The sequence below is a fragment of the Phoenix dactylifera genome, chromosome 3 (assembly GCF_051530095.1).
Source record: "Phoenix dactylifera cultivar Ajwa chromosome 3, Ajwa_hap1_PhDact_Kaust_v1.1, whole genome shotgun sequence".
In the NCBI taxonomy this organism is placed as follows: Eukaryota; Viridiplantae; Streptophyta; class Magnoliopsida; order Arecales; family Arecaceae; genus Phoenix; species Phoenix dactylifera.
Genome location: NC_143192.1, coordinates 54,842,641 through 54,867,281, shown reverse-complemented (window position 1 = coordinate 54,867,281; position 24,641 = coordinate 54,842,641). Strand labels below are relative to the sequence as shown.

Here is a 24,641-nt window from a genome sequence, read left to right as displayed (position 1 = left end):
ACCGGAACTGAGCGTGTATGGGTGCTGCCACCACATACTTCGGAATATCTCTGGTGAGTATCCATACGGATATATGTTTATCTTTACATCGATTATTTATTGAATAGATATTAATATTTATATAAGATTATAAAATCCAAATAATATATATTGACTAGTTTTTTTGAGTAAGATTCTGAATTATGACAAATGGTATCAGAGTAGATCCGGCTCATAATCTATATAAACTAGAAGATATTGCAGTATGGTTTCATTGAAGCTGATTGTAGTGCTTATGATTAGATTTGAATGGATTTAAATAGTTAGCTTGACGATGACGTTGAAGCTTAAACAGCGCGCTCCACGGCTTGTTATATATTCACTTTTTTGAATATATTTATACTAAATTTATATTTTGATTTTTTTATATATTTAAACTAATTTTTTTTTTAGCTTTAGGTTTATACTAAATTTGTATAAGCCATTCGGTACAGCGATATATATATATATATATATATATATATATATATATATATATATAATTTTTTAAAAATTACATAATAGAATGAAAACAAATATGCTGAATTTTGTGCACTGTTGTTCATTTAGTATTAGAGCAGATCCAGCTCATAACCTATACAAACTAGAAGACACTGTCGTACGAATTTATTGGGGCTGATCGTGGTGCTTATGATTAAATTTGAATGGATTTAAATCGTTAGCTTAATGAGGAAGTCGGAACTTAAACGGTGCTCTGCAACTTGTTATATTTTTATTTTTTAAAATATTATACTAAATTTATATTTTTTATTTTTTTAATATATTTCTATTAGATTTGCAGCAATATATATATTAAACTTTTTAAAAATTACATGATAGAAAAAAAAAAACAAAAAAAAAGGTGCTGGATTTTGTGCACGGCTGCCCATTTGCCATGACCTATCATTTTGGTGCACATAAAAAATATATTTTCTAAAAATCACATGATGAACAAAAAAACAAAAAACCGTGCTGAATTTAGCGCACTAGTGCCCATTTGTCATGACCTATCATTTTGGTGTACATAAAAAATATATATTTTTAAAAAATCTATTTTCCAAAAATCGTATGATGAACGAAAAAACAAAAAAAACGTGCTGGCTTTTGTGCACAACTGCCCATTTGTCAAGACCTATCATTTTGGTGCACATATAACAGGCACCTACCATAGTTTCAACTTTCTAGATCATAATATCGCCGTTTGACAACCATTAAGGGTAGGTTGCAATCCAAATCGTAGGACGCAAGCAAGAATTATTGTATGGAGACAAACTGAGTATATATAGTATGCTCATCTATTTTTCCTTTATATCATTTCTACCACATGCCTACACATGAACCATAATAATTTTGATAGAGAATGATTTGATAGATTGATGGTGCACATATCTGTGCTTGGCACACCTCCACTTCTACTTCTCATTTATTTTTTTTTTTTTGTTTAACCAAAAAATTCATACAGATAGTACGAATACATCCAACAAAATCAAAATTTGATACACCTATTTAAGGTACAGCCTTACCCACAAGTGACTACATGGTATAATTCAATACACTAGTATAATTCAGATAAAATCATCATTTCATATGAATTTAATTAACTGTAATACAATGGATGATTTTAAAAGTAATGTTCTAAATTCTGGTAGGATGAGAAGAATCTAGCCATCCGTTCCAGTTTCTGTGAAAGGATGAAAGTGAGACGAGGGCAGGACTTCGAAACATATCCTCGTGGGAAAGAAAGATGAAAGAGAAAAAAAAATAAAAAAAGGAAAGGATAAAAAAACGAAGCGAGAAGAAAAAAATTAAAGAAAAGAAGAAGGAAGGAAAGGAAAGAAAATCAAAACAAAAGAAATAAATGAAGAAAGAAATAAAGAAAAGGAAGAAGAAAGAAACAAAGGAGAGGCGGTGATGCTGAGCAGGATAGTCAGTGAGTGGGACAGAGGGCTACTCTTTCAGTGGAGAAACCGGGATGACTCGTCTCAAGGGATTGAAAGCGAGATTTATAAGTTTTCTACTGTGATGAAGTCATTGGATGTTATGTGGGAGGAATTGTCTGGGATGCAATGCTCGATGGCCATCTACAGAATGGGCAACCACAAGAAGTAATTGTATTGTTTTCTGCCATGAAGGGACTTGGATTTGAGCCTGATGAATTCACTTGTGTCAGCATTTTTGGTGCTTGTGCTTGTTTGGAGAATATAAATTTAGGCAAGAAATTGCATTCTGCTGTAATCAAGAGCAATCTTGAGGTCAGTCTCTTTTAGGAGTTTATGCTGACTTAGATGCTTTGGGAGATGGCAAGGAAGTCCACAGCCTCTTAGTATGCGAGCAGTGCTCTTATATAAGCGCTTCCCTTCAAGTCTTTAAGGCTTGGAATGTAAAGGAGACATGAGCTCATGGAACTCTATGACTTTTGGATTAGCAAAGAATGGGTATGCTGTAGGAGCATTCATGCTCTTCCTAGTGATGGATGAATCACAAGCAAAGCTGATGGTGTCACATTCCTCGGCGTCCGTCCGATGAGTTGATTGACGAGCTACACCCTGAAACTGATGGTGTGATCTGGGCCACATTGCTTGCAGCTTGCAGAATTCATGGGGATGGAATGAGAGGGAATGAGCAGCTGAGAAGCTTATGGAATTGGACTCACATAAGTCTTCTCCTTGTGTGTTGCTCTCTAGTATATATGCTGCATTTGGTAATGAAAGAAAAAACCTTGGTTGATTTGGCAGTTGTAATGAAAGAAGATTGTTATGTTGCTGAACTTGATCAGCTTTTCCTGGATGAAGAGTTTGGATGAGGTCCCCTTGTATGTTCTTTCATGAATCTCAACATGTAAACTGTAAAGAGACCAAGGCCGTGGATATCAATTGGACTTTTTTTTTTTTTTGAGGAAATATCGTTTGGATTTTAAATTACCCAAGGGATACTTGGTTACCACATCCTAAGAAGCTTGCTATTTATGTAGGAAGGTATTGCTTCCTCCTACCTTGGACTGTCTCTGAAAAATTGTAGTTCCAAATCTCATGACAGGAGAATTTGATCTAATTCACTAGCATTGCTTGCAGCTTATCAAAATCATAAAATGTATGGATGGCAGGTTCTTACATCTGACATTGCTTGAGGATCTGCTCAGGTTGGAATTATAGAACAGCTGCAGGAAAATTAATCATCTTCTCTTTCTCTCTCTTGAATTCTCATGTTCAATGAAATGGAAGTGCTATTTGAGCCCTGAAATTAGTCCCCTAAGGGGGCGTTTGGTAACCCCAGCAGGATCACCACGGTGATCTAAGATCCCTGGTGATTCGAATACTGGGGTGATTTGATTCCTAGTGATCTAAGATCAATGTGTTTGGTAGGCTATGGTCCAGTGATTAAAAATCCCTGGGTATCCATGAGTAACTTGTTTGGTATGGTACGGGGATCCAAGATCACCGACCACATAATACCACAAATACCTCTGATATACCTTAGATGGATTTTTTATGTATTTTTAATTCTCATGAATCAAAAATATAAGTCAATATACTAAATTGTTACAACATTGTTCTTTTTATTCTATTAAGACTACCATGACTCGGCCTAATTACCAAAACTTTGTAGTCGTTTTAAACCCAAGTTTCTTTCCACTTGCTCATCATTTTTCATTTTTATTTATTTATTATTTTATTTCTTTTTTTCCTTTCTTTTCTTTTTTCTTTTTTCTTTTCCTTTCTTTTCTTTTCTTTTCTTTCCTTTCTTTTCTTTTTTTCTTTTTTTTTCCTTCCTTTTCTCTTCTTTTTCTTTTCTTTTCTTTTTCTTTCCTTTTCTTTTCTTCTCTTCTTCCTGTTTCTTCCCGAAGCTTCTCCTCTTCTTTCTTCTTTTTGTTTCTCCTCTTCTCCTCCATTTCTTCTTCTCTTCTCCTTCTTCTTTCCAGAACTCCTTCCGACTTCTTCTCCTTCTTTCTTTCTTCTCCTTTCTTCTTCCACGAAGAAAGGAAGGCGAGCTCGGGAGGGAGGCTAGCGGGAGCCCACCCCATCGTGGGGAGCACAGGAAGGGCCTCCGACCAAGGATCGGCGGCGCTACGGCCATGGATCCACCGGTAAGTGGCCATTCCCTCCTCCTTCTTCTCTTCTTTTTCTTCTTTTTTTATTCTTCTTTTCTTCTTCCTCTTCTTTCTTCTTCTTTCCTCTTATCCTTTTTCTTCTTGTTTTTTTTCTTCTTTTCCTTTCCCGATTCATCAGATCTCCCCTCTTTTCCCACGAAGCAAGGGGGAGATCTCCCTGTCAGATCGCTCGGGAGGAGCTGGGCCGAGGCCGACGATGCCCGCGACCGGCTAGCAGTGTCACGCCCCGGATCCGGATCCGTGACACGGCCGTGCTATTGCCGACTACCGCCCACAATAGCACGCAGCCTCATACCTGGGAAATAGGGTAGTCAAACCAACCAAATCTTTTCATGTGTATTCATCTAGTACAACATGCTGGTCAGTACCCAAATACAGAGCTTCTACGTAGTTTATATACACAAAAGTATATACTTGCTTTACCCCAAAAGAAAGAAGCGCTAATACCAAATTAACGTGTCTCTGGCAGCTATCAGTGGTGAGGATCTAAAAAAAAAGTAAATAAACGGATATGAGCTACACGGCTCAGTAAGTAATCCTGCATAATCCTACCGGATCAACCAGTAGACTAAACATGTAAATCAGGGTTTTGAGAAGCTGACATGCATGTTTATCTAATAATCATCATGGCATAATAAGTATGCGATTTAAACAAAGCAGTAGTGCAAATCACAACAATTTTCATAATATATGCATATGAAACCGTGCCCCCCGGCATGCCGTAGTCCTTTTTCTCTCGGATGCTACTACGAAGTCCATTCGGCCACTGGCGGGGCCAGCTAGTCATTCTCGGCCACTAGCAAGGCCAGCGAAGTTATTCTCGGCCACTAGCAAGGCCAGCTCAGTTGCATTCGATCAGTAGCATCTTTGAGCCCGTTACAGTGCCTCTTGGCTAACTAAGACTTTATAAACTTACATGCATGATTAAAATATCAGTATCATCATGTCGCATACATAGCCATAGCTTCTGGGATCATGCAAGTTACTTATGCATTGTAACATATCAGGCATGAAACATATATACTTAAAATAAATGCTTAGGAAACATTAATAACATAATATGATCCATAACAGGATTAGGACAGGTTACTTACATTCTTCACTAATCATGCATACAATTCAAATTGTATAAAAAAAACACTGGTTCATCTTATAAAACGTATTACAAGATCTACGATAGGATTAAGACAGATTACTTACCTCAATTCGCTTTCCAAATTGCTCAAGTCCAGGTGACTAATCCTCAATCACCTAAAACAACATCATAGGGATTACATTATTCCCCCTTCATTTATTATAAAATTTCTTAGTTCATCATACTATGAACTTACTTGCTTGGGTCCTATCCAAGGATTTAGCCCAAGTCCAATTTGAAGCCTTTGGGATTCGATTTAAAACCAGATTGGGTTTTTAATTAAAGGATTGGGCCTCGTTTATAATTGGGTCCAACCTTTTCTAGCCAATTGGGTCCTCTGATTTGGTCAACGTGGCTCATTTGGGTCTGAGTCAGAATTAGCCCAAGGTCAATTCGACCTTCTGTCAGTTAAATTGGGCTTGAATTGGGCTTTAATTGAGCCGATTTCCATTAGTTTGGTCTGTTAGGACCAATTCCAGCTGAATTGGGTTTGGGCCTCATCCAATTTGGGCTTAATTTTGATTAAATTCATAGTCTGGGCTCGTCCAGACTTAGCCCAATTTAATTGGGCTCGGATTCAGGTTCAATTCCCGGTAATCGATGCATAGCCGCATACTCCCGTCTTTCTTTTTCACAAATAGGACAGGAGCTCCCCATGGCGACGCACTGGGCTGGATGAACTTTTTATCCAGGAGTTCTTGTAGTTGTACCTTCAATTCCCTTAACTCAGCAGGGGCCATCCGGTAAGGAGCCTTGGAGACTGGCCCCTCTCCTGGTGCGAGGTCGATTGTGAATTCGATCTCTTGGTCTGGGGGTAATCCTGGTAATTCCTCCGGAAAGACATCCGGATATTCTCTGACTACTGGAATATCTTCCAGTTTGGTCTCTTTCTGGGTATCCATTACACAGGCCAGATAGGCCTTACACCCTTTTCTCACAGCCTTTCCAGCTTTCAAGGCGGAAATAAAGTGTAGTGTAGGAGCATCTTGAAGGGGTATATCGCCCTGAAAGAAAAATTCTTGCTCCCCAGGTATCCGAAATACCACCCTCTTGTGGTAACAATCAATGTGGGCGTGATACCGTGACATCCAGTCCATGCCCAAGATAATATCAAAGTCTTGCATGTCAAGCTGTAAAAGATTTGTCTCTAATTCTTTTTCCCCTATCTGAATTATGCAATCTTTATATTTCGTGTCAACAATTGCGGTTTTCTGAAGAGGTGTAGCAACATGCCATGGTTCCACTTTATATCAGTCAAAATATACTTTAATCATAATCCAAAATACAAATTACTCCATCGAGAAATCTCCAAACTAGCTTATTTTTATTTTGGCATGGCTCGCTACCATTCTGTCTGAAAACACCAAAATTTTTGGTAGTCTTAAATCTTGAATTCTGATACCATACCTGTCATAACCATGCCCCTAGAATGGCTTTGTATTAGCCCTAGCTTCTTTCTTTTTGTTGCTCATTATCACCTATCAAAATATTTGTGTTTTCAGACAGAATGGTAGCGAGCCATGCCAAAATAAAAATAAGCTAGTTTGGAGATTTCTCGATGGAGTAATTTGTATTTTGGATTATGATTAAAGTATATTTTGACTGATATAAAGTGGAACCATGGCATGTTGCTACACCCCTTCAGAAAACCGCAATTGTTGACACGAAATATAAAGATTGCATAATTCAGATAGGGGAAAAAGAATTAGAGACAAATCTTTTACAGCTTGACATGCAAGACTTTGATATTATCTTGGGCATGGACTGGATGTCACGGTATCACGCCCACATTGATTGTTACCACAAGAGGGTGGTATTTCGGATACCTGGGGAGCAAGAATTTTTCTTTCAGGGCGATATACCCCTTCAAGATGCTCCTACACTACACTTTATTTCCGCCTTGAAAGCTGGAAAGGCTGTGAGAAAAGGGTGTAAGGCCTATCTGGCCTGTGTAATGGATACCCAGAAAGAGACCAAACTGGAAGATATTCCAGTAGTCAGAGAATATCCGGATGTCTTTCCGGAGGAATTACCAGGATTACCCCCAGACCGAGAGATCGAATTCACAATCGACCTCGCACCAGGAGAGGGGCCAGTCTCCAAGGCTCCTTACCGGATGGCCCCTGTTGAGTTAAGGGAATTGAAGGTACAACTACAAGAACTCCTGGATAAAAAGTTCATCCAGCCCAGTGCGTCGCCATGGGGAGCTCCTGTCCTATTTGTGAAAAAGAAAGACGGGAGTATGCGGCTATGCATCGATTACCGGGAATTGAACCTGAATCCGAGCCCAATTAAATTGGGCTAAGTCTGGACGAGCCCAGACTATGAATTTAATCAAAATTAAGCCCAAATTGGATGAGGCCCAAACCCAATTCAGCTGGAATTGGTCCTAACAGACCAAACTAATGGAAATCGGCTCAATTAAAGCCCAATTCAAGCCCAATTTAACTGACAGAAGGTCGAATTGACCTTGGGCTAATCCTGACTCAGACCCAAATGAGCCACGTTGACCAAATCAGAGGACCCAATTGGCTAGAAAAGGTTGGACCCAATTATAAACGAGGCCCAATCCTTTAATTAAAAACCCAATCTGGTTTTAAATCGAATCCCAAAGGCTTCAAATTGGACTTGGGCTAAATCCTTGGATAGGACCCAAGCAAGTAAGTTCATAGTATGATGAACTAAGAAATTTTATAATAAATGAAGGGGGAATAATGTAATCCCTATGATGTTGTTTTAGGTGATTGAGGATTAGTCACCTGGACTTGAGCAATTTGGAAAGCGAATTGAGGTAAGTAATCTGTCTTAATCCTATCGTAGATCTTGTAATACGTTTTATAAGATGAACCAGTGTTTTTTTTATACAATTTGAATTGTATGCATGATTAGTGAAGAATGTAAGTAACCTGTCCTAATCCTGTTATGGATCATATTATGTTATTAATGTTTCCTAAGCATTTATTTTAAGTATATATGTTTCATGCCTGATATGTTACAATGCATAAGTAACTTGCATGATCCCAGAAGCTATGGCTATGTATGCGACATGATGATACTGATATTTTAATCATGCATGTAAGTTTATAAAGTCTTAGTTAGCCAAGAGGCACTGTAACGGGCTCAAAGATGCTACTGATCGAATGCAACTGAGCTGGCCTTGCTAGTGGCCGAGAATAACTTCGCTGGCCTTGCTAGTGGCCGAGAATGACTAGCTGGCCCCGCCAGTGGCCGAATGGACTTCGTAGTAGCATCCGAGAGAAAAAGGACCACGGCATGCCGGGGGGCACGGTTTCATATGCATATATTATGAAAATTGTTGTGATTTGCACTACTGCTTTGTTTAAATCGCATACTTATTATGCCATGATGATTATTAGATAAACATGCATGTCAGCTTCTCAAAACCCTGATTTACATGTTTAGTCTACTGGTTGATCCGGTAGGATTATGCAGGATTACTTACTGAGCCGTGTAGCTCATATCCGTTTATTTACTTTTTTTTTTAGATCCTCACCACTGATAGCTGCCAGAGACACGTTAATTTGGTATTAGCGCTTCTTTCTTTTGGGGTAAAGCAAGTATATACTTTTGTGTATATAAACTACGTAGAAGCTCTGTATTTGGGTACTGACCAGCATGTTGTACTAGATGAATACACATGAAAAGATTTGGTTGGTTTGACTACCCTATTTCCCAGGTATGAGGCTGCGTGCTATTGTGGGCGGTAGTCGGCAATAGCACGGCCGTGTCACGGATCCGGATCCGGGGCGTGACATCTAGTGGTATCAGAGCAATAGGTTAACCATGAGTAAAAATTTTAAGCTTTAATAAGGAAATGGGTAGTTAAGTCTCATTTAGTGAGATTCCGCATAACCGGAAAGGAAAGAAAAGATTTTATTGGTCGTATCATCGGTCAGTCACGAAAATTGCTTGACACCTAGTGGTATCAGAGCTTCGTATTTTTGGAGAAGCTTATATACTTCTGTACATATGAATAGCCTAGAAGTTCTGTATTTTTGGTTTTCAAACTTGAAGGTTGTACTGCAAACTTTTAATATATATATATAAGGATAAATCCTTTTGGCTACCTGTTACCCTGTATGAGGCTGCGTGCTACTGTGGGCGATAGTCGGCAATAGCACGGCCGTGTCACGGAACCGGATCCGGGGCGTGACAAGCAGCGCCCGCGGGACGGCTGCGGTGAAGGATAGTTTGGTCAACATCAGATCACCGCGCTTTGGTGATGTTGGAAACCCGTCCTCAAGGACGGGTATCCGATCACTGGACTGGACGGTGATCTAAAAAGTGGGGTGATCCGATATCACCGCGATGAAACCAAACACGGTGATTTTATCACTTCATCCGGATCACTCTTGATCCTGCGGTTATCACCCCATACCAAACGCCCCCTTAAAAGAAATACAGCTGACATCCTCTATAAGCCGCTTTTCCAAACTCTGCAATTTTGACAGAAGTTATATTCTTTTGAAGAAATGTAATTCTTGACCTATTTTACACCATGATTATCTTAAAGCTGATTGTATTTTCCCTTTCAATAAATAGTTTGTTAATATCCTTGCTTTGGTGATGCAGTCATATGAATTTTATAAGAAGCCTTTGATAAAGAAACACGGCGAGCAATTAAATGAAAGGCTAAAAGTAATCCTCCGTATTTTGCATGAATTTGCAAACACTTTTCCGCATCTCCAATTGCAAATAACTTGCCACGCATGTGAGAACCCATGCGAGCGTATATTTAGTCCCATATCGGTTATTCGTCGAGAAGATCTTGGGTACTTATACAGGATCAAAGAATCCAAATAAAATATTTTGGCTAGCCATTTTGGATAAGGTTCTGGATTGTTACAAATGGTATCAGAGCGAACTCAGCCCATAGCCTATGTGGACTATAAGACACTGCAGCTAAGTTTATAGAGGCTGATCACGTTGAATCCTTAGCTTGACGAGGACGTCAGGGTTTGATCGAGAGGAGTATGTGAGGATCCATGTGGGCATGTATTTAGTCCCATATTGATTATTCGCCGAAGAGATTTTCGGTACTTATGTAGGATCAAGGAACCCACATAATACCTTCCGGCTAGCCATGTTGAGTGAGGTCCTGGGTTGTTACAACGTATGCACAAGTGACAAGCTCTAACCCAATCGAAAGGTCGGTGGGTAACATTGCAACATTCTGAAAAAATGAACAATGGTTATTACAACAATTGAAGATGGAGAAGGATATTCGCAAAATCATGCAAAATGTAGAGGATTATTTTTTTTTAGCCTAAATGAAAATAGAGCGAACATATGAAACAAAAGACAATTGTGAGAGGATATTTTACTATGTTGTTCCATATTTGGTTAATCGGTCCCATTACATTCTGCAAAATGAATAGAAAAGTTGTTCAATATATCAGCCACCATTCAAAAGATTTGCAAGTTTGCTGTTAAAAAAGGCAACAACTTTTATGCACGGTAGAGAATGTCAACTCAAGGAGACCCAGAGTTCTGAAAATATTAATGCAAGTATAATGAAAGATTTCACAATAGTGAGAAATTTATAGCTAACAAAACCGTTTGTTGCTTCAATGACAATCCAAATCATAACTTATATAACACACAGAGACAATCTAAATGGTTGGCTGTAGATCATCTTTAGTGCACGTTTATAGCCAACAAAGACAGCAGTATGATCCTTTGCAGCTAGCCGAACCATCTCCCGTTCTGGTGATAGTCCAAACTCCAAAACATGGTCAATAGAAGACAACTGCAAAAATACGGGGCATGCTATCTATTTCTCATCTTATTGGAGAGTGTCATGATATATTTGGTCGGGTAGAGTTAGGCTCTAAAATAAAAATGGAAATAAGTGATTTCTACTCTTTCCGTTTAGTTGGGAGAAGTTTCATTTCTATTCTCATTCCCATTTTGGGAGAAATGAGAATACTCCGATCCCTCAAAACCCAATCCCAAGCCTCCCGGCTCTCCCTCTAGTATTCAAAATCCATTCAACTAGGTTTACTTAAAAACATTGAGGATGCATTTAGTTTGCGCTCCGAATCGGAATTAGAAGTCGAATGGTTAGAACCGGAATGGTCATATTTCCTGGTACAATGTTAAAATCACCATTTATCCCAAAAGCTTAAGCTATTAGGATAAAGTAGATTTATTTATATATTTTATATTTTCTTACAACATTTAGTTCATGGCTGAAATCAAAATCGAAATCATATGTGAATATTGGGGGAGAGTTGGGATTGGGTTTTGGAGAATTAGATCATTTCTATTTTTCTCTAGAATCGGAATGAGATTAGGATTTCTTCTAACTAAATAGTTGGAATAGGAGTCACTTATTCTCATTTCTATTCTAGAGCCTAGCTCCCCCGACCAAACATGGCTTGATTTTCCAAAAATACGTTTATGTTTAATTGATTTTCTAACAATACCTCATCTCGCTATTCTGATTCCAATTTCAGTTACGAACCATGCTTATTGGAAAATATGACCATTTTGATTTCCATTTTAATCCATTCCGATTTCGACTTTGATTCTTGTTGCAAGCCAAACACACCCATAGGACCTGTTTGAGCATTCTTAAATGATTGAGCTGAAAATCCAATAGAAATAAGCTTGTTAGCCTATCTATCTTTTATTTTCTAAGAGCCTATTCAAACCCACTCTAGATCCCAACATTTGGGTTGCAAAAAAAAAAAAAAAAATCCAATAGAATTTGGGTTGGGTGATATTTAGTTGATACAAGATCGTGCTCAAATAAATAGCCTGATCAAGCAGTTTTACAGAATTTTCAGCCTAATCCTATATAAATATGCAATCAGGCTCTTAATTGAATTTTCTTTCTCTTTTCCTATCTTACATGATTGACTCAAACATGGCGTTAACCATCTTTCATTAGGAGGGAACTAATGCTAATCCATAAGTTTGTGGATAAGAATATAAAAATTACACATCAGATTAGAGGGGACAAATGCTTTTTTTTTTTTTTTTTGTCAACCGCTATCCTCTTTTTTTGATACACTACTAATGTTATCCTTTAGAAGATAAATACTTCCTCGATAGGGAAACCGTAGGAGCTACGTAGGATGGCCACGTAGCGTGTCAGACTCCCTTACCACCTCCGACCCGGCGACCGGTCCACCATTTCCTAATCTGTACTCCACCACTCCTTGGCCGTCGGATCAGTGGTTTCGCACAGGAGCCGGATGGATCATCCAATACGCGGTTCACTCGGCCTCGGTCCAAGCTGACTCGGACCGTTATCCATTGCGCCGGGAACTTGGAAACATAAACCACAGAACAAAAGAAAGAAAAAAAACGTAGACTTTAGATCAGGTTTGGAAATTTATTCTGTATCTTTTCTATGCACCAAATGAGGATAATTAGATATTGGAGGAAGGGATTGTTATTTATTTTTAAACCATTATTCTTGTCCTTCACCAATAATAACATTTGGGATAAACTAATCATAGGCTTTAGCTTAGCTTGTCCTTCCCCTCTAGTTTAAGCTCAAATCATGGTGAATGAGGCCTGTTTTGAGAACATGTTTAACATGGACGGACTTTTGGTCTAATAACTTTCTCTAGTGCACAATGTAGGTACCCAATATAAAATTGTCTTCAAATACTCTGAAATAGAGATCCCAACAACTCTGTACTATTAGATGGTCCACGTCCTTGCATTCATATCTGCTGTTCTACATGGGAAAATTCGTACAGAAGCAAAGGGGAAAATTAGTAGCATCACGGTCGAGCACGTCAAGGTCAGGATTTTTCTCTTCTTTTCTTGCGTGTGACAGTTTCTAATTTAGAACACCCAATCCCTCCGCTGTCTCTATATATACTCTTAACCAGGTGAATTCCCAGAACACAATCTTTCCCGCTCCTTACTCGTATCCACCCTGGATAAGTTTGGTCCTGAAGCATGGAGAAGAAGAAAAGCTCGGGGTTGGCATTTGCTCTGTTTCTTCAGCTGCTCTGCTCGGTTGCCGGGCTGGACCGGAGCCAGTTCCCTTCATCATTTCTCTTTGGAACTTCGACTTCTTCTTACCAGGTAACATCCATTAACTTGTATCTTTTGGTGGTCAAGCTTTTCGCCATAATTTAAAAAATGGCCGTTGAAATGACTTCAGAGGCCACTCATATAAGTATTCCTCTGTTTGCAGCAGTTTTTATAATCATCCTATTGTTCATATTAATGACTAACCTCCATAACAGCCATTATTTTCATTATATTCTTCTCTTTTTTGAAAGGATTTTTTTCATTTTAATCATCGATAATGGTCTTGAAGGACTTGTTCTTTTTTTTTTCTCAGTAAGGAATATGAGCAAGGAATAGGTGGGCAGAAATCAACTGCATAAGAGTTGAATATCTTTTTATAAAAATATTTGTTGGCATCCATTCACAGACTGATTTTCCCCCCTACCTCTTAAAAACTTTTCATGCTCGGAGTAGAAGCAAGCAAACTAGAATATACTGCTTATTTTTGTAACAAGACCGAAATTACGATAAAAGTGTAAATGCTAAAAAGCTGCAAGCAAAGATCTTCTTTTTACTGCAGAAAAGATTAACAGGCTCATTAAAATGATAATTTTTTCAGTTTTCTATATTTAGTGGATTTAATTTGGGTGGTAAAAGAGTTGTTAATCACTCAATCTCTTCAAAGATTATTCAAGGAGAGATGGGAAGAAAAGGAGCACTCTTTTTAGGGTTTCACATAAACCAGATATATGGTGGACTTCTGGAAGAGGATGTGAGGAAGTTAAAAGAAAAGCTATAGTGTCTCAACCTGCTCCAAGAAAAAGTTTCAGGCTCACGAAAAGGTTGGTGATTTGCATCATAGATGCCCTGTCAAAAACATTGACATCCCAAATGAGGCCAATCTCTTGTACATCCAATTGCGGTATTTGACATGACGCTGGATTCAAACAATCTCTCTATCCATCCATCTGTTTGATTGATTTGGGTCCACAGCAGTACTTGTATAAAATTCTTCACGGGACTTTGCCGAGTTTAGGGAGGCCGTCGGTCCCACGCCTACTCGCCTAGTTCTATTAGACCGTACCTAGTGGTCGGTGAAAAGGGCATCACAGCACAACAATGGCTCTGACCAAATCTTTTTACTAGATTCTTATTTTCAAACATCATATTTATTTGCGACGTCACGTCCTGCGAGGTGGGATGAAAATAAGGGAAAGCAATTGAAAAGGTACGAGGGGTTACATGAGATTTTGTACGTGGAGAAATTACAATCGCATGTATCATACGCCAATCACAGACGTTCATTTTATAAACCTCCTTCATCATACACTCATCTTGATAATTGACCAAAAAAAAATAAACATTTGTCATTGGCATGATGCATCATCACATATGGTATAAGATATAATTTCTCAGACTTATATAGGCCCTGCAGTTATTTTCCTCTCATGCCCCTCAAATGCGACACAGACAAGCTAAATACGGATAAATTCTCGATCCGAAAGCAAGCCTACTGCATGAGTATCTATTGTTTAAGTTGGTAAAATCTTTTATTTTGGTCTCACTCTTACTTTCGTGTTTGATCATGCTTCTCCCTACCCTTCCTCCCCTTCGGTACTTACTCATGATGGCTCAATCTAATCCAAAACAGCATGAAACCCTGTATAACGGTCAATAGCTGAAGTTGATATTAACTGCTACAACAGTTGCAGTAGTCTTCATTTGCTCATCTTGCCTGAGCCCAAGGGAATGGGAAAAGATGCTCAACAATAAGAAACAACAGCATTGTTTGACCAATCACCATTCACGAGACAAATAAGTTGAATTTGATATTATTGTTTCATTTAGATAAGCAAAATAAAAGTTAAGTAACAGCCATTATTTAATTAACACAAACTGTAACTTTACATTCTCATTTTTTTAATATATATAATGTAGTAGATGCCTGTCAAAATCATTAGAATGGCCATTAATATTATAATGGCTGTTATTCTAAATCTTGAAATTCATCTATTTTTAATCTAAAAGAATTACCTGGATAGGTCTAGCCTAGGCTTGCTTCAGCCAGAACAAGCAAAATGAACCAAAACCAGAAGTGTTGGGTTCCTGGTGTGATGACAAATAATGAATACATAAAAAGAATTTTTAGATAAATTTAAAGGAGTTCAGTGAATTATAGGACCAATTATGATATTTGATATATTTCATAACTTGTTCAAAGGCTTTTTGGTGACTCACAATTATCTTTCAGATTGAAGGTGCATACCTAGAAGGTAACAAAAGCTTAAGCAATTGGGATGTATTCACTCATGTACCAGGTAAGTTATTTCCTTTTCCAAACTTCAGAAATGCTTGCAGTGCTTAATTGAGCTTCAGAGGATGGATAAAAAGGATTTTGGAAAGAAGAAATGGATATAAAGCTTCTAGCTTAGGGCTTTGGCATAGTATTCCACAAAATCTATGTGAACCAAAATTAGTTGAACAAGACTTTATGCCATTTGTGCCTCACCTCAAATGCCCCAACTAGTGGTCCATGAATTTATTTCATTCATTAAATCCATAAGCCGGTGCCCACTTCATGAAGCTCATGAGGTATGGCTAGCCACTTGCAGTCTAAGCGACAAGGACTTTACCTGCTTGAAAAGCTGACATTTTCAGTCAATTCTTCTTTTAAAAGAGAAAAAAAAATTAGAATTCACATTTCAAAAATCGAGAGTATATTATTAAGTTAGATAAACAATAAAAGGATGGTTATTTAAGTTGGAGGATCAGAAGTTTAGAACCATCCATTGTAGCTATTACATGCAAGTCTAGTATTAAAAACTGGGAATCTAGGAGCACCTTGGCCAGACTAGAACTCAGGAACTCCTCCAAACTAAGGAGCCAACCTGCTACTCAGGCTACAAATTGATTAGCTCAATTATCTGGTTTTACTTTATTTGCATTCCCTTGCGCCCTTTATAAAGATATAACATTTGAACTTGTAAGATTTTAATGTGTATGACATGTCAAACTTGTGGTGATGGCACAAGCAATCCCAACTCACGGCAATGGAAGAGCACAATTTGTTAGCTCATAGTTTTGTATTCTCTTAAAAATATTGAGGCATCATATATTTCTCAGAGATTAAAAATTCACGAAGAAAGATTTTTTTTCTCTTCCCTTTTCTGCAAAGATTTACTGTTCTAGATGGATCTTCAATATTTTTTTTTTTTGCTTTTTGGTGTTTTATTCAGGTCATATCGAGGACAGCAGTGATGGAGACATTGCTGATGATCATTACCATCTCTACATGGTGAGTTTTTTGGAGGCTTCGATTATCAGAATATTATCCACCACAATTCTTACATAACATTTATATGCTTAATAAGACCGACCACACAAACTATACAGATTTAGAATAGTTGCACCAAAAGATGATGCGGATAGGCAGGAATATATGGTGAAATGTTCATAACTACTGTTATTAGTTACTTAGGCTTATGAGACATTAAGTCATTACTATTGTTATTAGTTACTTTGGCTTATAGAGCCATTAAGTCATTGTATAAATTGAGAATTCGCTATTATGTGAGTTGTTATGCAATGGTTACTTAATAATAGTATTAAATATTGAAAGATTTTTTTCTCTCAAAATAATACCATAAGATTTGACTTACTGGAGTGTTGTTTCAAACAGGAGGATATCGAACTGATGCACCATCTTGGTGTCAACTCTTACAGATTCTCTATATCTTGGTCAAGGATTTTACCGCGTGAGTCCTAGTCTAATGATGGTACTTTAACATGTTCGCATTGACTGATGATTTAGTTTCACTAAGGAAATTTTGTCTATTTGACAACAGGAGGTAGGTTTGGGAAGGTTAATTCAGCAGGCATCGCATTTTACAACAGACTTATTGATGCTCTGCTACTTAAAGGTATTACCTCTTTTTTTTCCCCTTTTTTTTTGGCTGCTTTCCTTGTTTCATAGCATGAAATATGAATCTAAATTGCAAGTAAACTGAACGTTTGTCTATATAACAATTGATTTTGTAATATTAACATAGCTGATATTCCTTTTTTATTATTGATGCAGGGATGCAGCCATTTGTTACATTAAATCACTATGATATTCCTCAAGAACTTGAAGATCGATATGGTGCATGGCTGAATCCCCAAATACAGTATAATCTCTTTCCTTCACTACAAATCATCTTTCACTTCTCGCTTTTTTTTGGACAAATAATAAAAATATCCCAAGTATGTAAGCATTTAAGTGGGAGGATAATCCAGAAAATATGATACACCTTGCACACTGACACATACCAAGTGCTTGAGCTAAGTAGCACCTCATCAAACAATCTTGGTAGATCTAACTTAGCTTGTGACTGTTCTAGTTTCTTTCTTTTTTCTGTTTGTTTTCAAATGCAGGAAAGACTTCGGACATTATGCAGATGTTTGTTTCAGAGCATTTGGGAAGAAAGTTAAATATTGGAGTACATTCAATGAGCCAAACGTTGTTGCGACAAAAGGTTTTATGACTGGAGAATATCCTCCTCAACATTGCTCGAAGCCGTTTGGTGATTGCCTCTCTGGTGACTCAAATATAGAACCATATATTGCTGCACATAACATCATACTAGCCCATGCAACTGCAGTCGAAATATACAAAAAGAAATATCAGGTAGTAGTCATAGCAATAGAATCAAAGTGATTTTGCTTAGCTTTATAATGAGAAATAGAGGAAATAAGACAAGACAGAACATGTCTTTTAGAGAGATTTTGGGCCAGTGTATTTTGCAACATTTAACAGCAGCAACATAATCTCAAAAAAAATGCATATATATATATATATATATATATATATATATATATATATATATATATATATATATATATATATTCTTCAAATCTATATTTATGTGATGGTGGACAGAATTTTACTTTATCTATCTTGTTTCTCTTCTAGGCAAAGCAAGGAGGTTCTATTGGCATTGTAATATCCTCAAGTTGGTTTGAACCACTTAGGGATATTCCAGCAGATCGTTTGGCAGTTCAACGGGCTTTAGCATTTGAGACTGCATGGTAAATTGATGGGTATTAGAAGAATACACTAAGCACTTAAACTATTCATTTGCGTATTCTTTGAAATACATTATGCTCCATTTACTTAAATGAGAGTTCCCATCATTTGCTGGTGCATTACATAAATTTACCTTAGTATTCATGATATCTGAGATATAATAACTCATGTTTGCAGGTTCCTCGATCCTATCGTATTTGGTGAATATCCTCCTGAAATGCGCCAGATCCTAGGTTTAAGATTACCAACATTTTCATCTGAGGATAGAAGAAAATTGCAATATAAATTGGATTTCATTGGTATCAATCATTACACAAGTCACTATGCAAAAGACTGCATGTTTTCTCCATGTGAGGAAGGCAGCACAGGGTCAACTGCATTTGTGATCAGCACTTCAGAAAGAAATGGCATTCCAATTGGAACTCCGGTAAGAACAGAAGAACAACAGTACATTTCTTATGCAATAGAATTAATCAGACTAGGAGAACTAGAATAATCTTATGTAATGCGAGCTTTAAGTGACAATATAAAGCTTTTAGAACTCTAGCATCTCGCACCATTAAGACAAAACCATTTGATTTAGGACTTTTTTGACATGTCCCGCAAAGTCACTTACCCATTGAATCTTTTCTTGCAGACTTCAATGCCATCTAATTATGTGGTTCCAGAGGGTATGGAGAAGATAGTCATGTACGCTATGCAAAGATACAATAACATCACCATGGTCGTTACTGAAAATGGTAAGTAATGAAAAAGCGGAAGGGTCAAATGTCATCGATATGGATTTCCTATTATTGCTTATATCTTCATCGATGCAAATTTGCATTTCCCATCATTTAAAAATTGACGATAGTTTTATGATTGATTAATTGATCATCTAGACCCACGAACACAGCTACTCTTTTTTAATGAGTGGGGAAGTCTTGTTCTTCTGGTTAGCTAAACTATGGTGTAGCCAAATATTTTGGTATGCAAATAGTCAAACATTTAGTCATGGTGCGAAAAGAAAAGTGTTGCATTTTCATCCTCTCCTCCTCTCTTTCCCCTCCACTTCTAACTCATAAACTCTGATTATTCCAATATCTATTTTAGTTTCATGTGGATACTAATATAGATCTGCACAGGTTGCGCACAAGGGAGTACTCGTAATGATCCAACAACAAATATGCTGAATGACAAGGACAGAGTGGAATTTTTGCATAGCTACCTTACTGCTTTGACTAGAGCCATGAGGTGATTAATAATTATTAGGCTGTTTCATTAAAGAATATTTTTATCTTTAGACAAAAAAATAAGATATTTATAAACATTGATGTTACATCCATAAGGAGACTTGTCAAATGCAATGAAACTACAATGTGTATAAGAAATTAAGGACATAATAAACATGAATGACTTCATAAAGAACAACATTTTGTAATGCAATCCATCTCTCTGATTTATAAAATAAAGAAAGTACTTCTTTCAACTTTGCTAACCAACTGCAAGTTATTTTCTGAATGTCATATACATAGAGAATTATTTTATTTTAAGTATAAATGCAAAATATTTTGATACATGTTTGTGTGGTTGCAGGCAAGGAGCTGATGTAAGGGGCTACTTCATATGGTCTCTCCTCGACAATTTTGAGTGGCTCTATGGCTATACTCAAAGGTTTGGGCTCTATCATGTGAATTTCGAGACACAAGAAAGGACTCCAAAACTATCTGCAAAATGGTTCAAAGAATTCCTAGAAGGTCCAGAAGTAATTGAAAGCTCCACGATCGATATACTAGTCGATATGGAGTGTTGATGTCTTATAATGTAATATCATATGGAGATATGGAGTTAAAGATGGTTTGTCCATTCATAATCCAATCACTTTGCTTCCCTCAACCAAGTGAAACTTGTCAACCCTTGATTCTCACTGCTGGCATATTTTTGATGGCTTGGCACTATATATTTGTTATGCTGTAACAATATTGCTTTCATAAATAACATAGTTTTATGTTAGACAGTGATATGCAACCACACCTTTTATGCTAGAGGGAATGACTGAGAGGGAGAGAATCAAGCAGTTCTTGATAGGTATTGGTTGTTTACTCAACTGGAGAAGAACGGCAATCTGAGCTTTGTCCTTAACAGCTCAAATTTACGTGGTTCCAAGAAAATCTTGCTTTAAGTCATGACCGGCAATTATATACCAACAATTGGATGGAAGCCTACAATTCGCATTGAATGGATTGGTGATTTTGCACGACTTCTTGTCTGTTCTTCCCTCTGGAGAAAGATTCTCAAAATCATATCTACCATCTTGAGTCTCTTATCAATATTATGCATAATAATACTTTCACCTTAAGAATTTAAAGATGCATAAGAAGGTTGTGAACTGAAAATGAAGCCAAGGGATTTGATCCGACAGGTTTTTACGTATAACATTTGTAAGATGAATGATTTGCTAAAATAAAGTCGTATGACAAGATCAGATATAAAATCACAAGGCATAAACATTACAAAACCCTGGACAGTTCCTTACCTTGATAGATGGAAGTCTTTGGAAGAAATACTATCAGCTAGTAGCTATATCAAGAGTTTGATCTAATAATTTCATAGTTTATCAGAGGTGGATCTTGGCACCTTCCTTGATTAGGAAGCTAAAACAAAACACAAAACACAGAAAAAAGAACGTAATAGTTGATAAAGAAAACATATAGAAATTATATAATGAACCTTTCTCCATCTTCACCGCCGCAAATTAAACAACAGCAGATTTATATCGAGCAATTTATTGTGTCACTTGGAATCACATCTCAAGACATTTATTAGCATTATAAGAATGTTTGGACTACAATCTGCCTACTCAATTCAGTTTTGAAAAGTAATGGAATTAAATATAGGTCTAAACTCTCTTGAAATTCACACTCTTGAACAGCATACCCTCCAATAGAATTGGTAAAGTCATTGGAGGTTGATATCAATGGGTTGGGTTCAGGTCCCACCCTCACCCAAACTTTAATCGGGTTTCCATCTTAATTCTCAAAAAGAAAAAGAAAAAAAAAAAGTACATATAAGCTATTTAAGAAAGCATTCTAAAAAAAATCATTAATCTTCACTTGGTTCTTTTTCCGTAGTCGAGCAACCAATTCTGGAGAATAAGAGCAGGGCATGAGAAGGCCGAGAACGGCTATAGCATTGCCAAGATTAACCGATGCAATTATGATACAAATTCAGCTACTTTCGGTGGTTGCTTACTAAAAAAAAAAAAAATTAGTGTCAAAAGAATAAATTTTTACCAAACCTAATTGCACAATATTAATTTATATAGAAGTTCAAAATAAAGAGATGCATAATTCTCTTAAGGACAACTTGGGAAATTCGAAATAATTTTCTCTTAACCTTTTGAAATCGGAATCTGACAAGAAAGGGCTAGGATTCCGTAGCCTCCTCCAGCTTTCTTGTCGTCGCCTTCTCCCTTGCTTCTTTTTCTCGAGTCCATCCATGGTGGCTGTCGTTACACCCAAATTGGAGTCCTCTCAAAAGCTTAGGAGTTTCTCTCTTCTTGAAAGTAGGTAACTTATTAAACCTTAGCTCTTCTCAATTCCAATCTACATCTATATCTCTTCGGAGACACCCGATAAAATTGAACGACACACTACGTTTATATGATCTTGTTGCCATTTTCTTCCTCGATCTAGGGCTCAATTTCACTCTTCTTTTTCCACTTTCTTGACAAAAAAATTGATAATTTCTTCATATGATTCTTTTATTTAGTGCTCCTTAAAGATTTCATAGGTTTTAATGTAAGATTTTGTTTCCTTTCTACTTTCTTTCACCATTCACCCCCTACCACAGCGGGCCCCCAACACCCACCTTCTCGGTCGTCTTCTTCGATGCCCCCGAGTCAGATATTTGGAGCTATCAATTAAAGAGGGCCAGGATGGTAACTTCTAGCTTCACCTGTTCTTATGGGAGTTTTCCAAGAATTTTAGTTTAGTGAAGTTAGAATTATGCATCTATTGTTTAGATGACCCATATCCTAGCTTAATCCCAAGTCAAGATTATGGTTCATCTTTGGAAAATAATAATTCGAAATTACCAAAAATCTGATGCGATCTAGCTTCTCAAGATTCATATTTACCTGATTTCTATACCAATAATCTTGATTTTTTAAAAAAATAATTAGAAATATTTATACACACTCAAGTGTACAACACTGCTCTTGTATACATAAATTATCATTATCAAACTACTTGGCTTCTCCCTGTCATAGCATCTCTCTCGTGGCATCGTTTAAACTTCAAAATAATGGCTGTTAATTGTTTTATTTTTATAGTGACTGCCATAGCACTTTTGGATCTCTTGCATTACATACCATGTCTGAAAACAGAAATATAAAAAATAATGAACGCGTTAGAATGTTGTCATAATGTTCACCAGGACACGATCTAGGGTTTCTGTGGCATTCTTGATCTCTCTCCTCCTCATCCCGAGCTTCAACGGAGAGTTGTGTTTCGCCGAGAACTGTTGGCCGAAGAACATCCAGGTCTCGCTCCAGGCTAAGTGGGTCGACACTCCATTGCTGTTGGAAGCCGGGTAGCCTTCTTCTTGAATCTTTTTTACATTAATGCGTTACTTTTCTGGATTCCTTTTGGATATAATATGCACGATGAACTTTCGTAATTTGGAAAGTGAGGTATCTGATTAGATGTGTAAATCTTGAGTGTTACTTTGATCTATTCTTTGTTCTTTTTTCGCTAAATAATTGAATTCATGACATTGTCAAGATCTTGTTGATTTTTTATTTGGAAGAAAGGATTGGTGCTCGCTGGGTATGAACATACTTGATCTTCTTTTATTGTTAGGGAGCGATTGGCCTGCCCTCCATTATTTAGTTATAAAATTCATATGCTACTTTTATTTGATCCTCTATTGATGTTTTCCCCTCTTAACTGTAAGTTGTGTCGCCAACAATAAACTTAATCTTGCCTATAAGATGGAATTTTTCTGATTTTGTAAAGAAAGTCAAGGAGTTGGTACTGAACTTATGTATCTCTGATTGCAAATGGTGTTAGTGATAATCTGGCATTGAGAATATCCCTTTATTTTAGGAAGAAGGCTTGGGAAATCTGCTGGTACAAGTGTAATAATTAACTTATCAAAAAGTAGGGGACTAAGATTTTCTTTTCCCCTTCCTGAACAAATGAAATTCCAAAGAAATTCAAAAGTAGGCTTACCTGATGGAATCTGGATGCTTGCCCTAGCCAAGAACTGTCTGTTGGTGGTAAGTAAAGGTGTGAGTAACTGAGAAATCAGTGACTGTGTTGTTCTCTTGCATGATAATTTTTGTTTCTGCTTTCAGTTTATAGTTGCATTGTTGGCACTGGTGTATGACGCATTGTTGGCATTGAAGTATTATTTTGCTTGTTATTTGTCTTTTAAGTTTATACCTTCTTTGATTAAGGAGCACTTCAGTTTGATAGGTTACTAAAGAATTATTACAACATATATCAACAGAGAATTGCTCTCTAAGGAACAGAAAAACCTGTTTTGGGAGTTTACTGATCTCTGGTTAGAACCAGATAAAGGCTCAGATTGTTTGACAGCCAAATGCTGCATTCACAAAATTGTGCATGATGGGCGCTTTTTTCTAAGTGAACCCTTGGGATCAGTTTTTGAATTTTCTCTTATGCTTCGGTTAGCATCTCCTACACTAGTGCTCTACTGGCAGTTGGCGGAGGATTCTTTATCTTCTTATCCTTCTGACGATGAAACCAACTCAGAACATGTTATGGGAGACTTGTCAGAGCCAATTTCAAGAGTCAAGGCAGAGCCTTTTCTCATATGCAGAAACCTGTGAAGCCCTGGAGGAAGTAGTTGCTGGGTAGATACTGGTAGTGCACTATTGTTCAATGTTACTGATCTTCTTTCATGGCTTGACACTTCAGCCAAACTGTAAGTCATATCCACCTTTTCTGTGTCTTTGTTGTATTTCTATTTCTGTTATTGCAAATCTTGTTGATCTTTTTTGCCTCCTTGTTATATAGTGAGGTTTTATGTTTATTTGGATTTCATCAGAGCTGTGGGATCTGCTGAGTAGGCTGAACTTTTTGATTTTGATCACATATATTTTGGTTCAAGTATTGCCAGTCCAGTTGCTATTCTATATGGAGCTCTTGGACCAGAATGCTTTAAAGAGTTTCATGTTACCTTGGTGGAAGCATCAAAAAAAGGTATTAACTAATGAATCGTTATTTATTTTATATGAACAACAGTGAACACAGTCCTGTCCCAGTTAGAATGAGATGGCATATTGCAATTAACAAGGCACATACACATTC

At 37.2% G+C, this 24,641-nt stretch overlaps 3 protein-coding genes and 2 long non-coding RNA genes across 30 annotated transcripts in view; 3 read left to right on the top strand and 2 right to left on the bottom strand.

Moving 5' to 3' along the window:
• Nucleotides 1-4,437: 4,437 nt before the first annotated feature.
• Nucleotides 4,438-5,624, bottom strand: LOC149768158 (uncharacterized). Its single transcript, XR_016400040.1, has 2 exons — nucleotides 5,327-5,624; nucleotides 4,438-4,612 (listed from the first exon to the last, which is right to left on the bottom strand). It is a non-coding gene; the product is annotated as an uncharacterized LOC149768158 (long non-coding RNA).
• Nucleotides 5,625-5,812: 188 nt separating this feature from the next.
• LOC149768157 (uncharacterized) lies at nucleotides 5,813-6,681 on the bottom strand. The gene is made up of 2 exons (XM_089929960.1): nucleotides 6,669-6,681; nucleotides 5,813-6,504 (listed from the first exon to the last, which is right to left on the bottom strand). The coding sequence occupies exons 1-2, from the start codon at nucleotides 6,679-6,681 to the stop codon at nucleotides 5,813-5,815; spliced, it is 705 nt and encodes a 234-aa protein (XP_089786086.1).
• A 1,017-nt stretch (nucleotides 6,682-7,698) lies between these two features.
• LOC149768156 (uncharacterized) lies at nucleotides 7,699-8,942 on the top strand. The gene is made up of 2 exons (XR_016400014.1): nucleotides 7,699-8,052; nucleotides 8,768-8,942. It is a non-coding gene; the product is annotated as an uncharacterized LOC149768156 (long non-coding RNA).
• Nucleotides 8,943-12,899: 3,957 nt separating this feature from the next.
• Nucleotides 12,900-20,321, top strand: LOC103715438 (beta-glucosidase 18-like). 2 transcript variants are annotated; one of them, XM_039116793.3, is made up of 13 exons: nucleotides 12,900-13,041; nucleotides 13,133-13,331; nucleotides 15,511-15,577; nucleotides 16,496-16,554; nucleotides 16,939-17,014; nucleotides 17,105-17,179; nucleotides 17,338-17,425; nucleotides 17,673-17,925; nucleotides 18,211-18,326; nucleotides 18,502-18,751; nucleotides 18,962-19,064; nucleotides 19,449-19,557; nucleotides 19,900-20,321. In XM_039116793.3, the coding sequence occupies exons 2-13, from the start codon at nucleotides 13,203-13,205 to the stop codon at nucleotides 20,114-20,116; spliced, it is 1,542 nt and encodes a 513-aa protein (XP_038972721.3). In that variant the 5' UTR covers nucleotides 12,900-13,041; nucleotides 13,133-13,202; the 3' UTR covers nucleotides 20,117-20,321. The 2 variants fall into 2 exon arrangements, with proteins under 2 accessions (XP_038972721.3, XP_038972724.3); XM_039116796.3 differs by having other exon boundaries at nucleotides 12,923-13,041; nucleotides 13,145-13,331.
• A 743-nt stretch (nucleotides 20,322-21,064) lies between these two features.
• LOC103698924 (UDP-glucose:glycoprotein glucosyltransferase-like) overlaps nucleotides 21,065-24,641 on the top strand; it is a 92,314-nt gene continuing 88,737 nt past the window's right edge. For 12 of the 25 annotated variants that reach the window (XR_016400027.1, XR_016400037.1, XR_016400025.1 and 9 more), the window contains exons 1-4: nucleotides 21,879-22,243; nucleotides 22,741-22,896; nucleotides 23,818-24,255; nucleotides 24,379-24,533. The gene's annotated coding sequence lies outside the window, so the exon portion shown is untranslated. The other 13 variants (XR_016400021.1, XR_016400017.1, XR_016400024.1 and 10 more) reach the window with 11 other exon arrangements.